Source organism: Corvus kubaryi, unplaced genomic scaffold (assembly GCF_017639235.1).
Source record: "Corvus kubaryi isolate FWS band 111438036 unplaced genomic scaffold, C.kubaryi_AGA036_p1.0 37328, whole genome shotgun sequence".
Classification (NCBI taxonomy): domain Eukaryota; kingdom Metazoa; phylum Chordata; class Aves; order Passeriformes; family Corvidae; genus Corvus; species Corvus kubaryi.
The window spans coordinates 2220244-2241026 of record NW_024581106.1 but is presented as its reverse complement, the minus strand read 5'-3'; the positions used below and the strand labels follow the sequence as shown (position 1 = coordinate 2241026).

Here is a 20783-nt window from a genome sequence, read left to right as displayed (position 1 = left end):
TTGTAAACTGTCCTGCCACAGTTCTGAGATGATTAGATGAAGTGAAAAAAAAAAGTGTTTTGGCTGCCCAAAGGTCATGGTGCATGCAAGTTGTGTGTCTACGTAATATTAAATTCCACCGTGGCATATTTCATTCTGCCAATGCTATCTCCCTACTTTCCTACTGTCTCGATTCATACTTTCTGCTAATTCTTTCCAGGTATCCTCAAAAGTTCTCTTGTTTGACTGAATACTGTTTGTTAAGTACTTCCCGTCTCTCCTTTGAATTTTGTATTTACTGGGGGAGAGTGGGGTTTCGGATGTTTCCTTAGCTCTGAAAATACGGCATTGCAAGTTGCAGTTCTCCCAGCTGTACATCATTACTTTGTGACTAAGACACTTCTGTGTTCCAGTTGATATTTTGATGTTGCTGCATTTAATTTTTAAGCTTAATACTGTTAACAAAGTTCGAGCTTCACTGAGAAATATTTCTGATGTGCTTGAAAATATTGCATGTTTTAAAAATTCATTAAATAGAATTGAATAGCTATATTATAAAATACTCATACTCAAGAATACTAAAAATCCTCTTGAATTTCCTTGGATTAGTTGTGTTCAAGGATTAATGTGCTAAACTATGTAGGGTCTTTTATTCTTGTACACATCAAGTATGACTCCCATTTAGTATCTGAAATAGTTGAAATAACAAGAAAACAACCTCTGTAAGCCACATTTCTTGTTGGGACTCAAGTTGGAATTAATTTTAATTTCTTGAAATGAGTCTCTTTTGAGCATCATGCTGTTCAACAGCACTGGAATAAGTGGCGCAGAATTAATACAGGGCTCTATTTGTGCAGTATTGCTAAATGAGAAGTGTTGGAAAGTTGCAGGCAGCCTTTTTCTGTCAGGTCTGCCCAACTTTGCACATCATTCAAGTCCTGGTGTGTTTTTTGACTAGTGTCCAACTCCTGATATGCTATTCCATGCTGGCTGGTTCCCAAGCTTTCAGTTTCCCCATCACTTAGTGAGAGTGCTAGTCTGCTAATGGTGTTAATGTTGTTATCAATATCAAGACACTGAATCTTTTCTTTTTTGGTTTCTGATTTCTCAGACTGTTTCAAAAGCTTTCTGATGAGCAAGGGTAAGTTTTATAAAATCTTGAAAGATCATAGTGCTTTTTTTTTTTGCCTCTTTTCATCTTTATGCATGCACAGTAGCTAAAAACTGGTGCTGAAAACTTGTGCATGACGCTTTGTTGTTCTGTTCTTTGCAATTTATGTAATGAATGTAAAAGCTATGCGTATGGCAAAAGTTCTCTCTGCTGTCTCATGTATTCAAGTTATGGTTATCAGGCACTTTGAAAATCAGCTCTAATGTTTTATTCCTGCTGAAGTGAAGAATTTGTTGTTCTATATTTAAATTAGTCTTTAAAACATTCAAAAGTGTAAAGGAATATTAACAAATATTTTATTTTGAAGGCTGTACAGCTATAATCTGAAAATCATAAACAGCAGTGGTATTTGTCATGAGATTGGTGAATGGTTTGGGGTTATTTTATATCCTCCAGGTTATTGAATGCTCAGTGGCAAACTTACTGGTTTGTGTCATGGGAACTTAGATGTTGTTTATGATGAACTGTGACTCAAAGAGAAATAACTTTTCCACTTATTGTGTGATGGCGTGTTAAGTATTTGGGAATGCATCTTGTTCTAATGATTTTTTAAATTTTAAATTTATTTGTTTACTTCTCTATTTTTACCCTGAGGCAAACTTGGTAAATGACTAAACGCTTCCAGAAGAAGTGCAAAATGTTTCAGAAGAAGTTAGATGTTAGGAGAGGGAGACTCAGAAGACTCAAGTCACTAGTTAGGTTTTTCAGTTTAGCCTGAAATTAAAACTAAGATCCAGTTCCATGGTATGAATATACCTTTACTTACGTTATATTTTATTTAGGTCTAGATTTTCCTGTTTTGTTGCAGGCAGATATAATACTCAAGAGAAAGAAGTGGAAAGTGTAGCTATGTAAGTCTTCTTGAACTCATCTGGAACAAATTTGATACAACCCTTATGTAGCATTTGGTTACCCCAAAACAGTTCTACATATGATATAACTTAAGCATAAAAAATGAGGAAAAGAACTGTACAAGAAAAGAGTTTCTGCAATAGCAACCAGGCAATTTTTGCTGAATTTGGCACTCCTCTCATTCAGAAAATAGACAAGTAAACAGATACAACGAGTTAATGCCCAAGCCTTTATTTCTAGAGGCCAGAGGCCAAAGTCTCTATGCTACCAATGAAAGTGAGTTTGGCCTCTTGGGAGGAAGTGAAAGTCTGGTTTGTTAGTTCAGAGATCTCTTGGAATGCAACAGATTAGAGCAAGGCTCTGTGCTGAATCTGTTCTGGTTTTAATCTGATTTTTCTGTCATATCAGAGAAGTGCCACATTTTCAAGTCCTGTTAAAACTTACTTACATCCCTCTATCACTCATACTTTGGATAAACAAAACTAAAGGTATTTTTGAATACTAAGAAACAAAAAAAACCCCCCAAGACCCAGAAACCTAGCTTTCCTTTTTATATTACACCATTGAACCTTCTGAGGAAACACTTGTATTTTGCTTACTGTCTCAGAGGCTTGTGGTCAAATCTCATCAGGAGTCTTGTCCTATATCTAAACTAAATATCCCATTATGTTTATCACTGTGATGTGAAAGAATAAAGGAAAAAATAGCATGTGGTGGCAGGGAGCATGAAAGGTGAACTCTGAGGAATTTAGGTTAAAGGGAACCAGCGAGTAGGAGTTTCTGGGGGAAACTGTAGCCGTGTTGAAGAAGTTAGGAGGAAGATGGCTGTGTTAGCCATCCCAGCTTGGATGAAAAGCATCTTGGAGGCTTGGGGAGGACCAGCATAGCTAGTGGGGCCTGTGACATCCCTGAACCGAGCATTTAGCAGTGAGTGACTCTTAATCTTCTGGAAATGTGCATCAATAACTGATTTGATTTTATGATTAGCCTAAGGAAGGAGAGAACAGAAGGTGATACTGGGGCTGTTACAGGAGAGAAGTCAGAGGATGGGAATTTGAATTTGGGGATAGGGGATGCCTTTTGGGTCAAAGAAAGAAATAAAGTCAGTAAAGAGAATAACAAGTTTAAGCAGAAGTAGCAGAGTTTTATGAGGAGTTCAATGTGAATGATCAGCAAGGAGATGTACAGAGCTGCTTATTCCCTTAATCTGATTTTATTTGCTCAAATATCCAGCTAATGACTTGAGTGTTAGCACTAGAGCATGTCCCAGTCTTGCTCATTGAGCTGCCCATGTGTTTCCTACTCCATTCAAAATAACACTCATGAGCATTCAGTTGTACTAATATAAATCTCTCTCTCTGAAGGTCTCACTCATGTAAAATGAGCACTAAGATGTTATAAAGCTGAGTACTCTTTTCCCTTTCTAGGAGTAAATCTTTGAATGATGTCAGTGCAGAGGAGCTGCAGACAATGCGCAAAATCCGTTATGAAGAGCTTCAAAAGATAAAAGAACAGTTACAAGAACAAGATCTAAAGTGGCAAGAAGTAAGGACTCTTTTTCACCTTTCCTTGAGTGTCCTGCTTGAAGTGTCACCGGCCTTCAGTGTCCCTAGTAAACAAGCTTTGGCATGTGTGCAGAAATTCATGGGGCTGTCTTCTAAAACAATTCATCTCATGCAGCTACTAGAGTTTTTGGGGATGCCTGTTTAATGCAGAACTGAAATTATTTTAAATATCGTCCTAAGTTTCTGATTAATGCTTCAGGATAAGACTTGTATGTATTGTAATAAAGCCTTCAGGCTTGATTTCTGTGGACATAAAGAAAAGTTAGGGCACAGTTTCTTGTGTTATCTGAAATTTTTGAATACTTTTTTTTGAGAAATGTTTGGAATGTCTTGAGTATTTGATCCTCTGGGAGAAAGGGGAAGAAATAATACTTCCTCGTGCAAATTCTTGAGGCTCCTATCCTCTTATAATTCTGTCTTAAATCCAGCTTGTAACCTGTATGGTAGCTTTGCACAGCATCATAAGTGTATCTGAAGACCTTTCAATTTATTAAAATCTCTGCTTGACAATGAGTATCAATAAGAAGCTGAAATTAAGAACAAAGCACCAAATAAGAAGTTCATAGTTGTTTGTTTAATGCATGCCAACCATCTCAGTTCTAATATTCAGTACTCCCCTTAGCTCTGGTATTTCATGGACAATATTGCCAGTTCACATTGCAGTTTTACAGAAATGAAGAAAATACAGAAATATCTGTTTTCAATTTAGAATTTCAGGCTTATTTATTCTCAAGCTAGTGTATCAGTCTAATATAATAGTGATTTGGAAAAGCAATGATACCCCAAACTCTAAAGCCCTCAACAAAGAAATACAGATGGCATTTGCATTAGTTTTCAATTATGTGTGAAGTATTCTAGAATAAAATTGAAAATGTTAAGGAGGGGTTAAAGAGGGCAAAATGACATATAGTCCAATAATTACAATTGTTAACTCAAGGAGGCAGTGAGCCTGCAACCCTAACTGGAACATGACAACCCCTTTATTATTTAGAGGAAAGGTACATGAAATTGTGGCTGTGATGCAGACATGCAAATAAAATCAGGGCAATAAATAAGATGTAATGGGATGCCTCTGTAAGTTGATGAGGTCTTGAGAAAATCTGATGGTATACATTCATGTTATTCTAATAGGATCTAGCAAAATGGAAGAGTCGTAGAAAGAGCTACACTTCAGAATTGCAAAAGAAAAAGGAAGAGAGAGAAGAAATTGAAAGGAGAGCTTCTGAGGTATCTGGAAGGAGTACCAAGTCACTGAAAGAAATGCAGCAGGAGAGGTAATGGTCCTAATGGGAGTATTATGTTGAGAAACATAAATCTGAGCATTCTTATTCCTTTGAATTCTTGAGCAGCTTTTACCAGTAAGTTGAAATTGATTCTGCAGAGATCTTGACAATTTTAGTTGCAAAATAAAATGTAGAAATCTAGGCAGTTGAAGGACTGAATATGGTTTTCTAATGCACTGTTTGCACAGAATGTTAAACAGGTTTCTCTATAAATGGTATTTTACTCTGCTATCCATAAATAAAAGTACTGAGAAGTCAATATTTGCATTCTCTTTAAATTAGTTAAAACAATAGCATTGAAATGGATAGTTGTCCTTTTTTATTCATGGATAAAGTTAACTATTTCTCTTCCTTCTACCACTGAATTTGCTATTCTTTCAGCCACTATGGAGAACTAAAAACCAGAATTTTAATGTATTTCACAGAGTTGTAAACTTTTACTTGTTTTCCCCTTCATCCCTAATTTTTCCTCTTGGTATTTACTTTCTGAAGAGTAAAAAGTGTGAACTGCACAGTACCATTTTTAGCGGTGACGGTCTTATCTGTCTATCTATTTAAAAAGGCACATATGACTGAGCTGAAGGTAATATGCACGACAAGTATTCGTAAAAGAAATAAATCTAATCTTTTGGATTTCTTTGCTTTTTTACTTATTTGTGAGGACAAAAATTAGTTGCTTGAATATATGGATGCTAATTGTATTGAATGTTCAGGATCAATAAGAATCTTAAAAATGATGGGTTAAAGATTATCCCTGTAGTGGTTGTTAATTTATGACAAAGAAATGAATAGGAAAAAAAAAATTAGCTGAACTTCAGTGCACCATCTTATTTATTTATCTAAAATTCAGCATAGCATTTTCATAGAGCAGAAGTATCGAGCAGAGTTATACAGTTCAGACAGTGTTATGGGACTACCTTATTCCTATTCTTTCCTAAATAAAGTCTGAATTTCTGAGGATATGTAACTTGAATAGCTGTATCATTTTCTTGGCAAAGATTTATGTCATGATGGCAGCCTGATAATGTGATAGTAGTATGCCTGAGTGTTATGAGAGTGCTGAACTGGGTAGGAGGTTAAAGAAGATAGATTTAAAAATGTATGAAAATGCTAACATATTTAAACAATTATATTCATTTTCATTTACTGGAGATGTATTATTTGGCTTATGCTCTGCCCTAATGGTTCACTAGTTGAAAAACTTTAGGCCTGCCTGTTTGTTGGGTCACTTGGGTATTTTAACAGGCTCTATTTCCATAGGGAAGAGAGAGATCAAGACTCCTATGAGCAGCAGAAACAGGAACACAACTGGGCATATTCCCTGAATGATGATGTGTTCAGTGAAGAAAAAGCACCTTCCACAGTGGCAAAAGATTGGTCAGCAGCCAAAGATTACCGTTTGGAAGAAGATACTTCCTACAGCACTAAGGACAGCAAAAGTGTATACGCCACCCAGCCACCCAAGGAGAACCTGTCGGAGAGCTCGGCTGCTCGAGAAGCTCCTGCGCCACCGGAGAGCCTGGCGGAGGAGCGGGAGCAGAGCCCGGCTCTTTTGTCCACTCGCTACTCAGTGAATGCTCAAACTGGGTCAGCTCAGGTTTCAGCTTCTCTCCCAAGAACTTACCAGAAAACTGATACCTCCAGGTTAACATCTGTGGTTACACCAAGACCTTTTGGTGTCCACTCCAGAGGAATCTCGTCACTTCCACGGTCGTTCACGGTAAAACTCCGCTTCATTCCTGAAATTTGTAAATGTGGGGTCTTCAATAGCTGGGGGAACAGTAATTTTAATGTTTTGGTTTTTTTAAAAAGTGTCTCCTGTGTGATGAAGGCTGTGTTAATAGAGCAGGCAGTTCTGTCGTGGCTTAGATGTTTACGTGTGTTTCTGTGCTTAAACTCACTCCTGGAATTAAAGCTGGTAACTATATTTGGTAAAATATTCCAATATTCCTTTTATTACTTGTAGTAAGTCTCCTTAATGTGCCTTATAAAAAAAAAAATTGTTCTTGGAGGTAATTGGTAATTGTCCTTGGAGCCAGGTTAACATAATGAAGTGTTAAAGATAAATTTTTCAGGTGATAAGTCTCCTCTGCTCTGCTGACTTTGTTGAAATTGAAATTTTATGCTAGCCTAAAATTTGTCTACCCTATAAAGCACCAAAACAATGAAATTGATTCCCCCCTGCCACATTACTGTGATAATTTTCATAGTTTTCTCCTAAATCCTTATTAGTTTCAGTTTAAAAAATAGTAAGAATGCAAATAATTCTGAGCAGATGACTTTAACAAGTTTATCTTAAGAAGTCTGGACTATTTGTTCTGCAAGCATTTCAAGAGAAAATATGTTTCTCTAAGTAGGTAGCAATGGGTACAGGAACCAGAATTTGCTAAAGGAGAAGGTGGTTTTGTTAAATATAAAGATCACTGAACAATTTAAGGATTTCTTTTTTTTAAAGCACATATTTACCAAACTGTCATTTTTGTCCTAGATGGATGATGCTCAGAAATACAATGGAGAAGTAGAAAAAGCTAAAAGAACTCAAACTTTGTTCACCAGCATTTCCTTTTCACAACCAGACACTGCACACCCTCTCTCCACTGGTGCATTCAGAAGCAGAGGTGAGGAGGAAGAGGAGGAAAAAGGTGTTCAGTCAACACCTCCTCCTAGTTTGCCATTACGTTTAAAGTCCCAAGACCAAGATGCTGGAAGCAGTATTCCTAAGCCAGACTATGACATTCCTCCTGATTCTCTTTCACTTGCATCTTCTGCAGAAATTGCGAGTCCAACAGAGCCTAAGGATTCCAAATCCATGGTAAGTGTGGAAATAATGTGATTACTTGGTGTAACTGAATGCCACAGCAGAATAAAAGTGAAATTAACTAAAATTGCATCTAATGCAAATATTTTTCTGGTAGTAAGAGGACAGCTCAGAGACCTGCTATTTCCTTTGATTTAATTTTGGGGAAAGAGAATATTTGGGGGGAAAAAATTTACTCTTTTGATGAATTTCTCCCTACCCATTTTGTCTTGTGTTTAATTTTATTTATCAGTCTAATTCAAAATAGTTATTCTACATATCATTTAATGCTTGCAAAATTTCAAAGTTTTTTGTTATTCTCCAAATTAGCACATACAATTGTGCATACAATCAGGTGTGACAGTTAGATGAATTATCTGAGCTGCTGTAGCATTCATTTGCACTTCTAAGCTGGTGGTTGGTGGAAAATAAAGATCAGCTTTTCAAAGGCTGGCCATAAACATCAGTATCACACTATCCTTTTTTCCATCTGTTGCAGCTTGAGCCCTATTTTTTTTTTTTTTAGCTATTTGCTTGAATCTAATTAATATTCTCAATAGTTTTGAAGGAAATTGCCATCTCTTTGTGCATGTGCTTATTGGATAAAGGGTTGGGTCTTTCAGTGTTCTTTTTGAAATATATGTCTTAAGTGCTGTTTCCTCCAATTGATTGCATGTTTCACCAACAATAGCTTTAATTTTTGATACCTTTCTGTACTATCTGATGATGCAGTTCATAACCCTTGAAAGATTTGCATTCCTGATCCTGCTGTAAAACTTAATTGTGCCAGTTGCTTGGGTGAAGGTCGTAAGACCTTGGATGCTGATTTATGAAATCACTTTCCATGCCGCCTTTTTAGAAATTCATTCGCTTCCAAACATTCTTCTTCCTAATCACTTGTGGAAAAGAAATACATTGCAATTCAATACCTCTGATACCTCTTGGCCATTTTAATTAATTTATCCTAATTTTTTGAAATTGTGATTGTTGTGTAAGGAAAGAGATCATGATCTTTTTTTCTGTGTTGTAGCAAAAATAGAGGAATTTCTGGTTTTATCAGTGAAAGCTGATAGATTAGATATGAATTCTTAGCATCTCTTTAAGCAAGGCAAATGCGAATAGCATGTACTAGGTCCATATATCTTTTTTCCCTGTTGTTAGTTATGATATTATAAATTCCTCCTAGAAGTGAATAATATGGAGGGGCTATTTTAAATTTTTTTTTAAAGTTAAAAAAATATCTTGATTGTGTTATAGCTTAACAAGCTATAAGTTAAAGAATGCAAGTTGCATTTGATGTGTTTGTAAATCGTTGCCAGAGAGATTGATGTAGTTCACTAGTCATCAGGGCCATAATGCCAGGCCTGGGGAGCACTGTTTTAGAGATGACCTATAAAAATGACAAAGTTGACTGTACAAAGTCACATTACTCCTCTGACGAGAGATACGTTTGAAGAGTCATGTTGTGATGGTGGAAAAAAAAAAATTAAGACCGGTAGCAATTTCCAGGAACACACTCAAACTATAAAGGTTTGTATGTTCTCTAGCCCAGTGTGCTAACCTGTTTAGTAGATTCACTTTTAATATACTCACCTAAGGACTGGGGTTGTGTGGGAGTGTTTGCAAGCCAGTAGCTGTGTTGTGAAGAAAAGACTTAACTTCTACCCTGGGCTGTAAAGGGGAGTGTTTTCCCAGGAACATTCCTGTAACATGAGGCGATCCCTTGGGACGATGTCGTGCAATGTTGTTTTCTTCTGTGTCCAGTGCTCAGGTGCTGCTGAGGCCACCTCTGGCTGCACCTCCCTGAGACTCCGGCTGGCTGCATCTCCTTGTGCAGTGCTCACTGTAGCTGCCTGTTGCGTCTTACCAACATAGAAGCTTGGAGGAATTGGCATAGATTTCTAGACTTTTAAATATTTTAAGTTAGGGAAAATGAATCCCACTCTTCAGGAAGGCTGGTTCACTAGGGAACTGAAACATAGGTCTACATTTAATGCATGTGTAAAAACGTGCAGGGTCCCTTCCATGCACATTTTGCTGGAATATATTTATCACTGTTTGACAGAAGAATCTGTCACTTTTCTTTCCTTTTATATTGGTGTCAATGTAATGCTAAAGAAGTGCATAGCATGCATTTGGGTATTTTAATTGTTTTTAATGAATTCACATTAGAATGTTAATGTATGCAACACATGCTCATAATGTAGTGTGGGATTGAAAGCAAGTGTTACAACATGTTTTCCCATTCAGATATTCTTGTTGTTTAAAATGGTGATGTTAGATTTTGATTCAGATTCCAAAAGCATCTTGAAAGTCCATTAAAGCCAAAGATCTGCATTTAGCTAATTTTGGGATTAGTTTTATTACCTAAGGCCTCCATTACAAAATCCATAGGAAGCTGGCAGTATTTCACACAAAATCAAAAAGATTTAACCCGATTAAACCTAGTTGCAGAGTTGAGCCTAAAGGAAACTGATGATGCTCATGGTAAGATGTACAAGAAAAAAAAAAGATGGATTACTGTTATCTAGCTTTTTCACATCTCTGATGCTCTCTCAGGAGGCAGTACATATCACAAATTCCCAAGACAATACACGAAGAATCATTTAGGGGTTTAATTTCCTCCAAGTTCTTAAATTTTTTAGCATTGTGTTACAGAACATTTAAAATAATAGAAATGCAGAGTGACATATACATGTAAGGAAAATATAAACGTAAACTGAAAGCACACCTGTTTGAATAAAAAGCAAATGAGTTAGTTAACTGACTTCAATACTGTTTCCTTTGTCTGTGATGCTAATAATAGATGATTAAAGTGCACATTGTGAGCAGCCTCACTTATTTAGAGGATAAACTTTCCCTCATTTAGATTCCTGTGATACCAGATACTGTAGTGTCATGTTTTATTTTTCAGGAACAGTACAGTGAAATGAGAATCAGTATAAACCAGAGACCTGGCCACAGTCGCAGCTTTGGGTTTACAACAAATTGGAGCTCTTCAGGAGCCATTGTACAGACAGTGGAAGAAGGTAAATATGTATATATACAAAAATTTTTCTTCTGATGTTCAGTTTGCAGAGGCTTCTAAATTCAGGCATTTGCTGCTAAGAATGGTGCAAACATTTTAAAACATCATGTATAGAACTGAAAAATCGGTATTTAGTTTGCTAATGTATTTCAGTGAATCCTCATCTCTTGAAACAGGTTGACTTTAGAAATATGAAAATGCATTTTCCTAATTGAGGAAGGTGTAAACCTTATTTGTTCACCGAGCCTCTTGCAGAACAGTATTTATGGGCACATACACATACAGATTGTTTCTTTCAGCTAAGTTTAAAAGATTTCACTTCACATGGTTTGTAAACATATGCAGAGGGAACTTAGGAGTTAATACTCTTTTTCCAATTTCTCCTTTCTTAGTCATGTTGAATTTTGGAGACAGCTAATATTTTTAAGTAGTTGCAACTTCTAATTTGATTTTCAGTGCAGTTTTTTTCAGTTGTTTTAATACTGAGGGAAAGCAAACATTTTTGTCTTGAGATGACACATATATAAAGTTTATTTCTAACCTTTAATAGTCTTCTGCAGAGAACGAGCTCGATTTACTAAAAAAAGAATAAAGGCAACAAAAACCCAAGCAAATCACATATAATGCTTGTTTTCTAAACAATGGTCTTTCCCATTGCCAATAATACTTGAGGAATATTTAATTGCACCCTTCTTTCCTCCTAACACAAGATCATCCTGAGAAAGGAGAAATAACTGGAAACTTTTAATTTCGTTAGCCCTGTATTATGCTTTCCAGAGAGGAAAAAATACCATTTAACAATGCTTAATGAGCAGTCTTGAATTTATTTTTTCTTTTTCAAATTCAAGAAGTGAAGAGGCTTTTCTTCACTATATCTGGGTACTCTTCGTAATTAGATTTGCTTTAGGATAACCCTACTTGAGCAGGGAGGATGGACCAGATGAACCACTGTGGTTCCTTCCAATCTGATCCATTCTGTGATTCTGTAACTGTTAATATTCACTTTGCCTGAAGAATAACTTTTGCTTTGCTTTCCCTGCTGCTAGGCTTCTGGTTTAATTTCCCTCCTTGGAGGCAGGGGTCTGTGCATTTGCATTGCCAGCAGGAAAGGAGAAATCTGAGCGTCGTGAATGTTCCTGCTGGTCATTCACAAAAGTCCACAGAAGTCCTTGGGGGCTCTGTCCCCAAGGAGAAGGTGAAGGCCTTGTGGCTATTGTCTTGGTTAGGCTTTATTTCCATTCTCACAGGGAAGAGCACAAAGGATAGATTGAACTGAGAACGAGCTGTATCTCGGTGTTCTCGTTTCTAGCCTATGTTCAACACTTTTTTCTTCCAACAAGTGGCTCATTTTGTATCCTTATTCAATAGCTGTAGCTCCTTTTAAAGAAATTAAGGATGAAAGAGGTGAATGACCCATTGAAAGAGTAGTATATGCTTTCATCTAGGCACTTGGGAATGTTGTATTTGCTATTTTTAAGGGTAAGTCATAGGATAACTCAGGTTGGAAGAAATCTTGGAAGATCACCTAGAGCAAAACACCACTCAAAAAAATGTCAAGATGGAATTCAGGCCGAGTGGCCTAGGACTTTTACCCATGTGGGTTTGAGACCCTCTGGGGATGGAAACTGCACAGCCTCTCTGGGCATTATCCTCTCAGAGAAAATTTTCCCGACGTATCCAGTCAGACCGATCTTTGTCCCAGTTTATAAACACTGTTCTGTGTTTTCCTGCCATAAATTTCAGTAAAGAGCAGGCTTGCCCTTCTCAGTGACCTCCTGATGTGTACTGGAGGGGGCTCCTGTTAAGTTCTCCTGCAGCCTCTCTTCTCCAGGCTGAACAAGCCCATGCTCCTCAGCCTTTCCTCAGAGGTCAGTTGCTCCAGTCCTGACCATCTCATTACCTTACCCTTTAACTTGCCCCAGATTATTGACATTTCTCTTACAGAGAAACACCAAAACTCGACACAGGATTGTCCATGTGGCATAAGAAGTGTTGAGTGAGTGGAATGGGTCACTTGTCTTGATCTGTTGGTCATGTTATTGTTCATACAGCCCTACCACTACCAGGGTTGCCCCAGCCTTGCTCTCCAGCCCATCAGTAACCAGCCTGTACCATCACTGGGCTTAGTCCTTTTCAGGAGCAGGACTCTGTGTTTGGCCTTGTTGAATGTCAGATTCGTGCTCTGAACAGCAGCCCTGCCTGCCAGTGTATTGGCCACTCTCTGCCTTTTGACAAGGTTTGAAAGCTTGATGAGGGTGTGTTTTGTCTCCTTCTCCTGCTTATTGGTGAACAAATTAGAGAGGGTAGGTCCCAGGATAGATCCCTGATGAGATCCACTTGTAAGCAGCCTGCAGGCTGAGAAAGAGCCATTAATCACTTCCCACAGAGCCTGATAGCCCAGCCAGTTTTTTACGCATCTGGTCGTTCTGCCCTGCGGACAATACCATCCCAATTTTGATACCAGGATACTGTGGAATATCATGTCAACGGTCTTATTAAAGACAAGGTGGATTGTATGCACCTCTCTTCCCTCATCCACAGAGATCTAGTCAATTCATCGTTGAAGATAACCAGGTTGGTGAATCGTGATTTAGGCTTGGCAAGTCCAAACCAAGGTTCTAGTCACCTTTTTCTCTTTCTTGAGCCCAGAAAAAGCTTCCAGGAATACTTTCTCTGATTGTCTTGTCTTCTTAATTAGCTGTATGATTTGCTTGAGATGATACCCAGTATTTATCTTTTTTACTACTTATAAATGTCTCTGTATTCTACATATGCTATTCCTTAAACTGCTAAGAAAACTACTTGGTAGACAGAATTAACTTCTTATGAGTGTTCTCAAAAAGCTAAGTAAGAGTTAAGCATGTAACTCACATTTCATTGAGACCCATTTACCACATATAAAAAAAGATAGTGCTCATTTTTTACAGGAGTTTTCAACCTTTACACTAAAAATTAGGCAAACAGAAAGCCTTAAAGTCATTGATCTAGATATTGTTCTGCTGACTTCCCCAGTGCCATATAATCTTTATTGTTTCAGTCCTTTCCCTTTCACTTTCCCTTTGCAATAATTTTCTTGAGATTGTGTTGATATAGGAGTGCATGTCTCTGATCAAACACTTGCAGTCATGAAGGACAAAGTAAATTTGACCCACATCCTTCAAGTTTTAATTTTTTTTCTATCACTGAGATAGTGTTTATCTTTTGGAATAACAGCAGATGGGGATAGGTTAGAGATAACTAAGTACATGTGGAATTTGGTTAGGTTTGTTTTTACTGGGGACTAGTAAGAAAGAAAAGTCTTTTACCTTTTTACATTCAGGGAAACCTATGAAAAACATAAAAACATTACATATTTTATATAATGAAAACTAAATCCGCTATAGGAATATAAAGAAATTATTGTTAATTCCTATAGCCTTGTAGGAGCTGGATAGAGAAAAACAACTCGTAGCATGCAACTTTTGGCACCTGAATTTCTGACCAGTCTCTGTGGGCTTCTCTGGAGGTGAATCGGAGCAGAAGCCCACTATAGGCAGCCTGGTTTGCACTCTTGAGAAGTCTTTTTGTCCAGAGACTGGAGAAAGAGCTGCTGGCAAAGTTACACACCAAAAATGGAGCAGTATAAGTTGCTCTGGCTATTTTAGGTCTACATGTGCAATCTAGAGACTGCTGCTATTCATTCAATCTGTATGGTTGGGGTATGGTCTGAATATGCCTTTCTAGTAATAGTATAGGAAAAACGGTGCAATCTTAAACTCCCTTCCTTTCCTAAAACTGAGCTGAGGTATACTGTTCACACCTCTGAGCTCGGTCTTCTCCCTGACAAATTATTTGAGTAACATGAACACGACCTTTTTTTGGTTACTGGGGGCTTACTCTGTCACAACTCAAGACAGAAATTATGAGCATTCCTTGTCCCATGAGCATAAGGCTTAGTCCAGATGTGGTCAAATTATATCAGGCTCCTAGAGATGCTTGTTTTTTCCAGTTTAACTATTGTCCATGTTTCTTCCTCCAGTGAAAACCTTACCTTTTCTTCTACAATACTGCTTAAAAGCAATCGGCGTGTTTTGAAAATTTTACTCGTAACAGCAAATGAAGTTTTTAGTCCATATTTTAAGACTAATGCAGAAAAATATAATATGGAGCGATGTTCTTCTAGCAGAGTAGCTAGTGTAGCTTTTTAGTGAACTGTGATGAATCGTTATTTGGTGCCGTACTAGGAAGAAGAACATTTCTTAATTTCTTAACTTTTTCATGTGTGAAGCCATCTGAATCCTTAGTGGATGAGCCAGACTTACAGCAGCATTTTAGTAATGAGTCAGAAGAAACTCGGGATGAAGCATATGGTGTCTAAATTTTTCTGTCATACTTGTCCACATTTGTTTCTAATAATGTAATAGAGCATTGTTCTTGGTACATTTTAAGAAAGATGTGTGGATTTCACTACTTACTTTGGAAAATACTTCCACTGTGTAATTCAAACTTGTTTTATTAACGTGAGGGTTTATTGTGCAATCCTTAACTATATTTTTACTTGGCTTTTCTATTTTCTATTCTGCTAAGGGAATAATTCTTAATGGAAGAACCATTCATATGTAATCCTTAAAATCTTGCTTGGATAGTCTGAGTTTCTCAGCTCATCCATTTTCTGAATTAAAAAGAGAAAAAGTTTATGAACTGGTCCTCTATGTTCTCTGTCACTAGTCTAGTGAGACTGATTGCCAATGTGTAGCGATGAAAAAAAGTATAAAGTGCAGCCTGTCTTGCAAAATATCAGTAGATTCAAAGTCCAACCTGCCATAAAATTTGCTCTTAATAGATAAAATAAGTATAATCCAGAGAAGTCTAAAGGGACAGTACCCAGCAATATCTTGAGTCCAATTACCAATCAATTCAGAGCTAACAAACTATTCTAGCAAAGCAGTAAAGCAGCATGCTCTTGTCAGCAGAACTCAGAAAATGTAAATGAGAATATGAGAAAGCCATCTTCTACTGGAATGAACAAAGTGCAGGCTGTTGTTTTTTTTTTTTTTTAAACAAATAAGAGGATTACCCAAACATTGGCTGAATTTCAGCTAATTGTTGGATACAGATGTTTTGGTGCTGCCTCTATCTCTGTCTCACAGATTATAAAGGTGAGTTAGTGAAGGGAAGACTGAACCCAGAGGTTGTTTATTAAATGAGCTAGCCAGAATCTGAAGACTTACAAGTTCGGAAGACTGCTTTCTTTATTGTTCCCGTAAGTTCTAAATTGAAAAGCTACTTTGATACGGAGGTTACTGAGCTTATGTTACAGTGTAGTGAATATCTCTGGGAGTTTCTAAATATCCACCGTTAAGCATTTCTTTGAATGATTCCCTAATCCACCCTCTTCCAATGACAACTGTGATAAAAAGAAAAATATTAACGGAGACATAATTACAGTTTTCTTCTGTTTTCTGCAGGCAGCCCTGCGGCACTTTGTCAACTGCATGTAGATGATGAGATCATTGCTGTCAACGGCACAAAGGTTTCTCATATGGACTACAGTCAGTGGGAAGAGGCCATCAGCAGAGCACTAGAAACTGGAAACCTAGTCATGGATGTCAGACGATATGGAAAGAACGGTGAGTTGTTTTGTCAGGCAGATACTGTATGCTCTGTAAGGCAAATAAGCTTTGTCTCTGCTGTACCTGACAGCTGAGAGTCCTTATTACCCTTACGGAAGTAATACATATCTAAGCTAAGTAGTTTGCCATCATGTCTGTTGCATTTTAACACAACTTGGCTTTTTAACTGCTTGTGCATTAGAAATGTCTTGACAAGAAAATCTGCAAAACATTGAACTACTGACCTCACTCTTGTCCTCTGGCCTGTTTCTGAGAGGATGGTCAGGTAAAAAAGTGTGCAACCATCACAAAAGGGAATCTAACATTTTCTTTCCTGCCATACCACAAGAATGAAAAGGGTCTGGTCTGTAGAGGATAGTAATTTTTAAAGACCCCCTCTCTCAATCTCCAGCTCTTTCTTCAGGAAAGGAGGATCTTGTGTTCCTTTCTTCAGGGAGCATTTCAAGTGAAGATGAGCTTGTGGGTGATGTAGTGCCTGTGCGTTATGATTCTGGCCATTGACCCAAATACTGTGGTGCTGTAATCTCTCCCAGATGGTACTACCCATTCTGGGTAGTGAGGGTTTCCATCCTGGCTGACAGCCTTGTAGCATCTCTAGACTTGCCATGGGTTTAATCAGGAAACCCTTTCAAAGTTGTAGGATAATTTTTGCAGAGTTGGAAGTGTGACCAGTGACTTCCTTCACAGTATAAATACAAAACATTGTTTTAGTGGGAAGGTAGGTAGAATAAGTTACTAGCAAACTGGGGAAAAAACAGTGTGGTGATGAAGAGACAAGAAACAAATCACTTTATAGGACCTAATACAACTGAAGAGTAAGATTAGTGGCAAAGAACTAATTGAATAAAATTTTCAATAGTAAGGGTAGGACAGGGAGAAATGATGGAGTGTGTGAGAAGAGCATCGTTTGTCTTTGCCTCATTGGTTTGCTAGTTTAGTTTAGACTTCCTTTTCTTCCCTGTCTTTGTGCTTCCTGATGAGCATGGACGTGAAAATGACCCTTCCCTGGATATAGTGTATGAGTCTCATTGTGCCTCGAGTGGGTAAAGTTGGCAGAATTTTCTCAATCCTTACTAACGCTAATGAAATAGTTTCCAATGGACGCTAACTGCTCTTTAGTGTTCAGCTGCTGTAGTGCATATCAGCAAAGCATCTGGCAAACTTTTACCTGGCTTATGACTAACACTTGCATTTTTGGGGAAGGCGGTCTGCTATAAATGCCCTTTTTCCTGTCTTCACAAATTCCACCTGATTTGTGTGTCTCCCTCTTCTGTTATGTGTGGTTTTGTGTTATTTTAATGTGTTTTCACTAGCTCTTGTTCTGTTCTTTGACGTTACTATCTATATTAATTTCTTGATCCTCCACATACCAAAAAGACTGGGGCAAAGACCTGCCTTCCCTGCCACATGTAAGGCATAAAATCCTCAATCTCACCAGTATGGGTACCAACATTATAGGTACATCTGAAAATAAATGGATTGATGCAACTTCAGGAGAAAAAGTTTCAAATGTTTCCACCATATCCACAAAAAGAGATTTCTCCAGCAGCCTTCAAAGTTCTGTGAGTATGTTTTTGAAGGTTCATGGGATTTGGGAGGAGGAAGAAAAAATGTAATGTCTTGATAGTGGGAGGATGGAGAAAAGAACTTGTAAATCTTATGTTCCTTAAGCAATACAAGTATAGGACCCTGCATCTGAAATATGGAGATGTAGCTATGTATGTATTAAGGTAAATAAGATGTTTTAAAGCCTTGCTACTGTCTATTCATGAGTGAACACTGGTGAATGATAAATATTAAAACATATGCAGACTATTTTTTGACTAAAACATATAGAGTGTTTATTCTCCAGAGAAGACTTTGACCTGCATTATTAGCCTAAATGGAAGTTGCAGCCCCAAGGAACAGGAGAATATGGGCTTTCAAATTACTTGTAAATAAAAACCTGCCTGCTGAGGAGCTGAAATAGGAAGATCTTGGCTTCTGGCATTTTCTTGGAAACTAATGGTTTTTATTTCTACAGCAGTTCACATCTGGTTAATGATTCCCTCAAATGCCTGCAGTTGCTTTATTATAAGATACACTAAGGAAATTTTAGATTGTTTTGTATCTTTCTATAAAAACATTATGAAGTGTTTCATGATATATATTTCCTGTCAGGAAAGATGTGTAGTTGGATAAGCTTCCACAAATCTAATGAGCCTAAGACATTTATTTATTTATTTATTTCAGGATACAGAAACAAAATTGATAAACGGAATGCAAGGAGATCTTGGCTCTAATGAACAAAGAGGTAAACCACTGTTGCTTTTCATCTGCTAATTGTGTGGTTTGTGAGAAGCACAGACAATAAACCTGTAATGACTGCAAGCGTTTTACAGTGGATGAAGTGAGACCTTAATGAACTGAAAGCCGGACAGATATCACGGAGATCTTGTTGCATCCAAACTGGGTGTAGTTTGCTTCCACAATGTGCTAGGCAGTTTGAGAACTGACAACAAACTTGCAATGGACCCCCCTGTCTCTGCATTAGTGGCTCTAAATTTACTGCGTGGTAGGGGTGAAAGAGAAGGAAGCACATGATTTATGGTAGTTGCTACTGCACTGTGTGGAGACTGAGTCAGTATGAGTATTGATTTATTTTGCTGCCCAGGAAGAGTGTGAAGTACTCAACTTTTTGCTATTTTTGGCTGCCTCACTCAGTTGTGAGGTTTTTGGAGTAGTGGCTGATTTCAATATTACTACTTTACTTTTATTCCTGGAGAACAATATTGATTCTGGTATGAAGAATTATTGCATATGATGCTATGAGCAGTTATAGCCTTACTTGACAGCAGTGAGAGAAACCAGGTATGTATACTTCCTAATGGAAAGTTCCTTAAGTAGGAACTTTCTATTTAATTTTAACTTGAATATATATGGCAATTCATAGCAGAATTCCCCCAAGATATCACTTGCCCTCTGGAGATGTTTTCTTGTGACCTTGAATGGTGATTAGGCTCCTCATTCTGATTTGGCATCCCAGTCAAGGATGCTTAAATTAGAGAGAATCTGAGTCCAAGTTTGGCACTTGGGCTGTTTTTATAGTTGGATGTTGTTACTGATAAAATGAAATAAAATTAGTATGTGATGTAACCTCCTAAGGTTTTCCTTTTTGTTTCAGGGGCTTTTTGTTTTTCTGAAGTGATGTTGCAGTATATGGGAGGTCTAACAGAAGTTTCTTATCCAGTGGTTATAGTCATTAGAAAAAAAGGCACCTCATTGACTTCTTTATATTTTTTGTATTTTTCAAATAGCATCTGAACCTATTTCTTTGAAAAACTTAAAAAGACGGTCACAATTTTTTGAACAAGGTAAATCAAAGAGCTAACATTTCATGTACTTCCATGAAATTGTTCCCGCTGCACACTCTCCCTAACAAGTCTGGTGCTGGGTGCTCCTCCTCTTCAGTGTTGTTTCTGCAGTTACAATGAAGCAACATAATTAATTTCCCTTCTTTTCCCAGGGTCATCAGGTTATTCTTACAATTCATGGGTCTACCTTTGTGGTAATGGGTCTTTGTGTGTTCTCTTTTATCTATAGCTGTTTAAATCTCTTCTGTGTTGTTCATACTTTTTTTTCCACTGGGTAGAAGTAAGAAGGATGGCACTCTCTGTTCAGGTTTGCTACTACCTACAAAACAAGAATAATTGCGAATATTCCAGCAGAGCTTTAGAGAAGATCTCAGAGCTGTTGATGAAGTATTTAACTCTGGATTTGAGTTGCAGCTCTGTGCTTTTGTGTAAATTGATGTAAAATGGCATATGCTGGTTTTCCACTATGTGGTGATGTCACAAGATCCCAAGAAGACCAATATAAATTTTGAATTTAATATGCTAGCTCTTTTAAAAAAAGGCAATAAATGAAACACTCAATTTTGGTTTTGTAGGTTGCTTTTTAGCATTTTGCATGTCACAGCTCACATACTTCTGCTAATGTTGTATGTCTTATGCTGTCTTTGGGCTATGTATGCCTTGCTGTTTTGCTGTAGCCTAAAAGAGTGAAATTCTGGCCCACTGGAAGTTCAGTTGAGTTTTGCCAATGATTTGAGTGGGGCCAGGATTTTGCTTTTAGTGGTGATGATTTCTGGTTTTTGCCAGAAGCGATATGTGAAGTGCCACAGCATATATCTGTGTTTGTGGTTCTGTTTGCTTTTAAATACTTCTGCTGTATCTGCAATATTGTATCAGCAATATGGTGGTATTCTGTTCTTGGTTGCTTTGTTGATGTTGGGGTTTTGTTGTTGTTGTTTGATTTTTATTTTATGGCTGGCAGAAATTTGGTTTTTATTTTAATTATTTTTGTAACAATATTTGAGGTATTTCACTTGTGCTTGATGGGGAGAACAAAGTACAGCTTGTTAGTTTTAAACTTTTTTACACTTTAGCTTTGCAATTACATTAAAGATTCCTGTGGAGTTCAGCATAAGCTTACAGGGGTGAGAGAAGGGAGAAAAA

At 37.4% G+C, this 20783-nt stretch overlaps 1 protein-coding gene across 18 annotated transcripts in view; it reads left to right on the top strand.

Annotated features, from left to right (window-relative positions):
• Positions 1–20783, top strand: part of LMO7 (LIM domain 7) — a 131997-nt gene that overhangs the window by 93046 nt on the left and 18168 nt on the right. For 11 of the 18 annotated variants that reach the window (XM_042029640.1, XM_042029638.1, XM_042029636.1 and 8 more), the window contains 10 exons: positions 1091–1120; positions 3430–3547; positions 4699–4841; positions 6111–6570; positions 7339–7662; positions 10562–10676; positions 16123–16284; positions 17665–17849; positions 18520–18580; positions 19584–19640. In XM_042029640.1, coding sequence (XP_041885574.1) covers positions 1091–1120; positions 3430–3547; positions 4699–4841; positions 6111–6570; positions 7339–7662; positions 10562–10676; positions 16123–16284; positions 17665–17849; positions 18520–18580; positions 19584–19640 — 1655 coding nt within the window. Of the gene's footprint in view, positions 1–1090; positions 1121–3429; positions 3548–4698; positions 4842–6110; positions 6571–7338; positions 7663–10561; positions 10677–16122; positions 16285–17664; positions 17850–18519; positions 18581–19583; positions 19641–19792; positions 19835–20783 lie in introns of all 18 variants that reach the window. The other 7 variants (XM_042029642.1, XM_042029655.1, XM_042029644.1 and 4 more) reach the window with 6 other exon arrangements.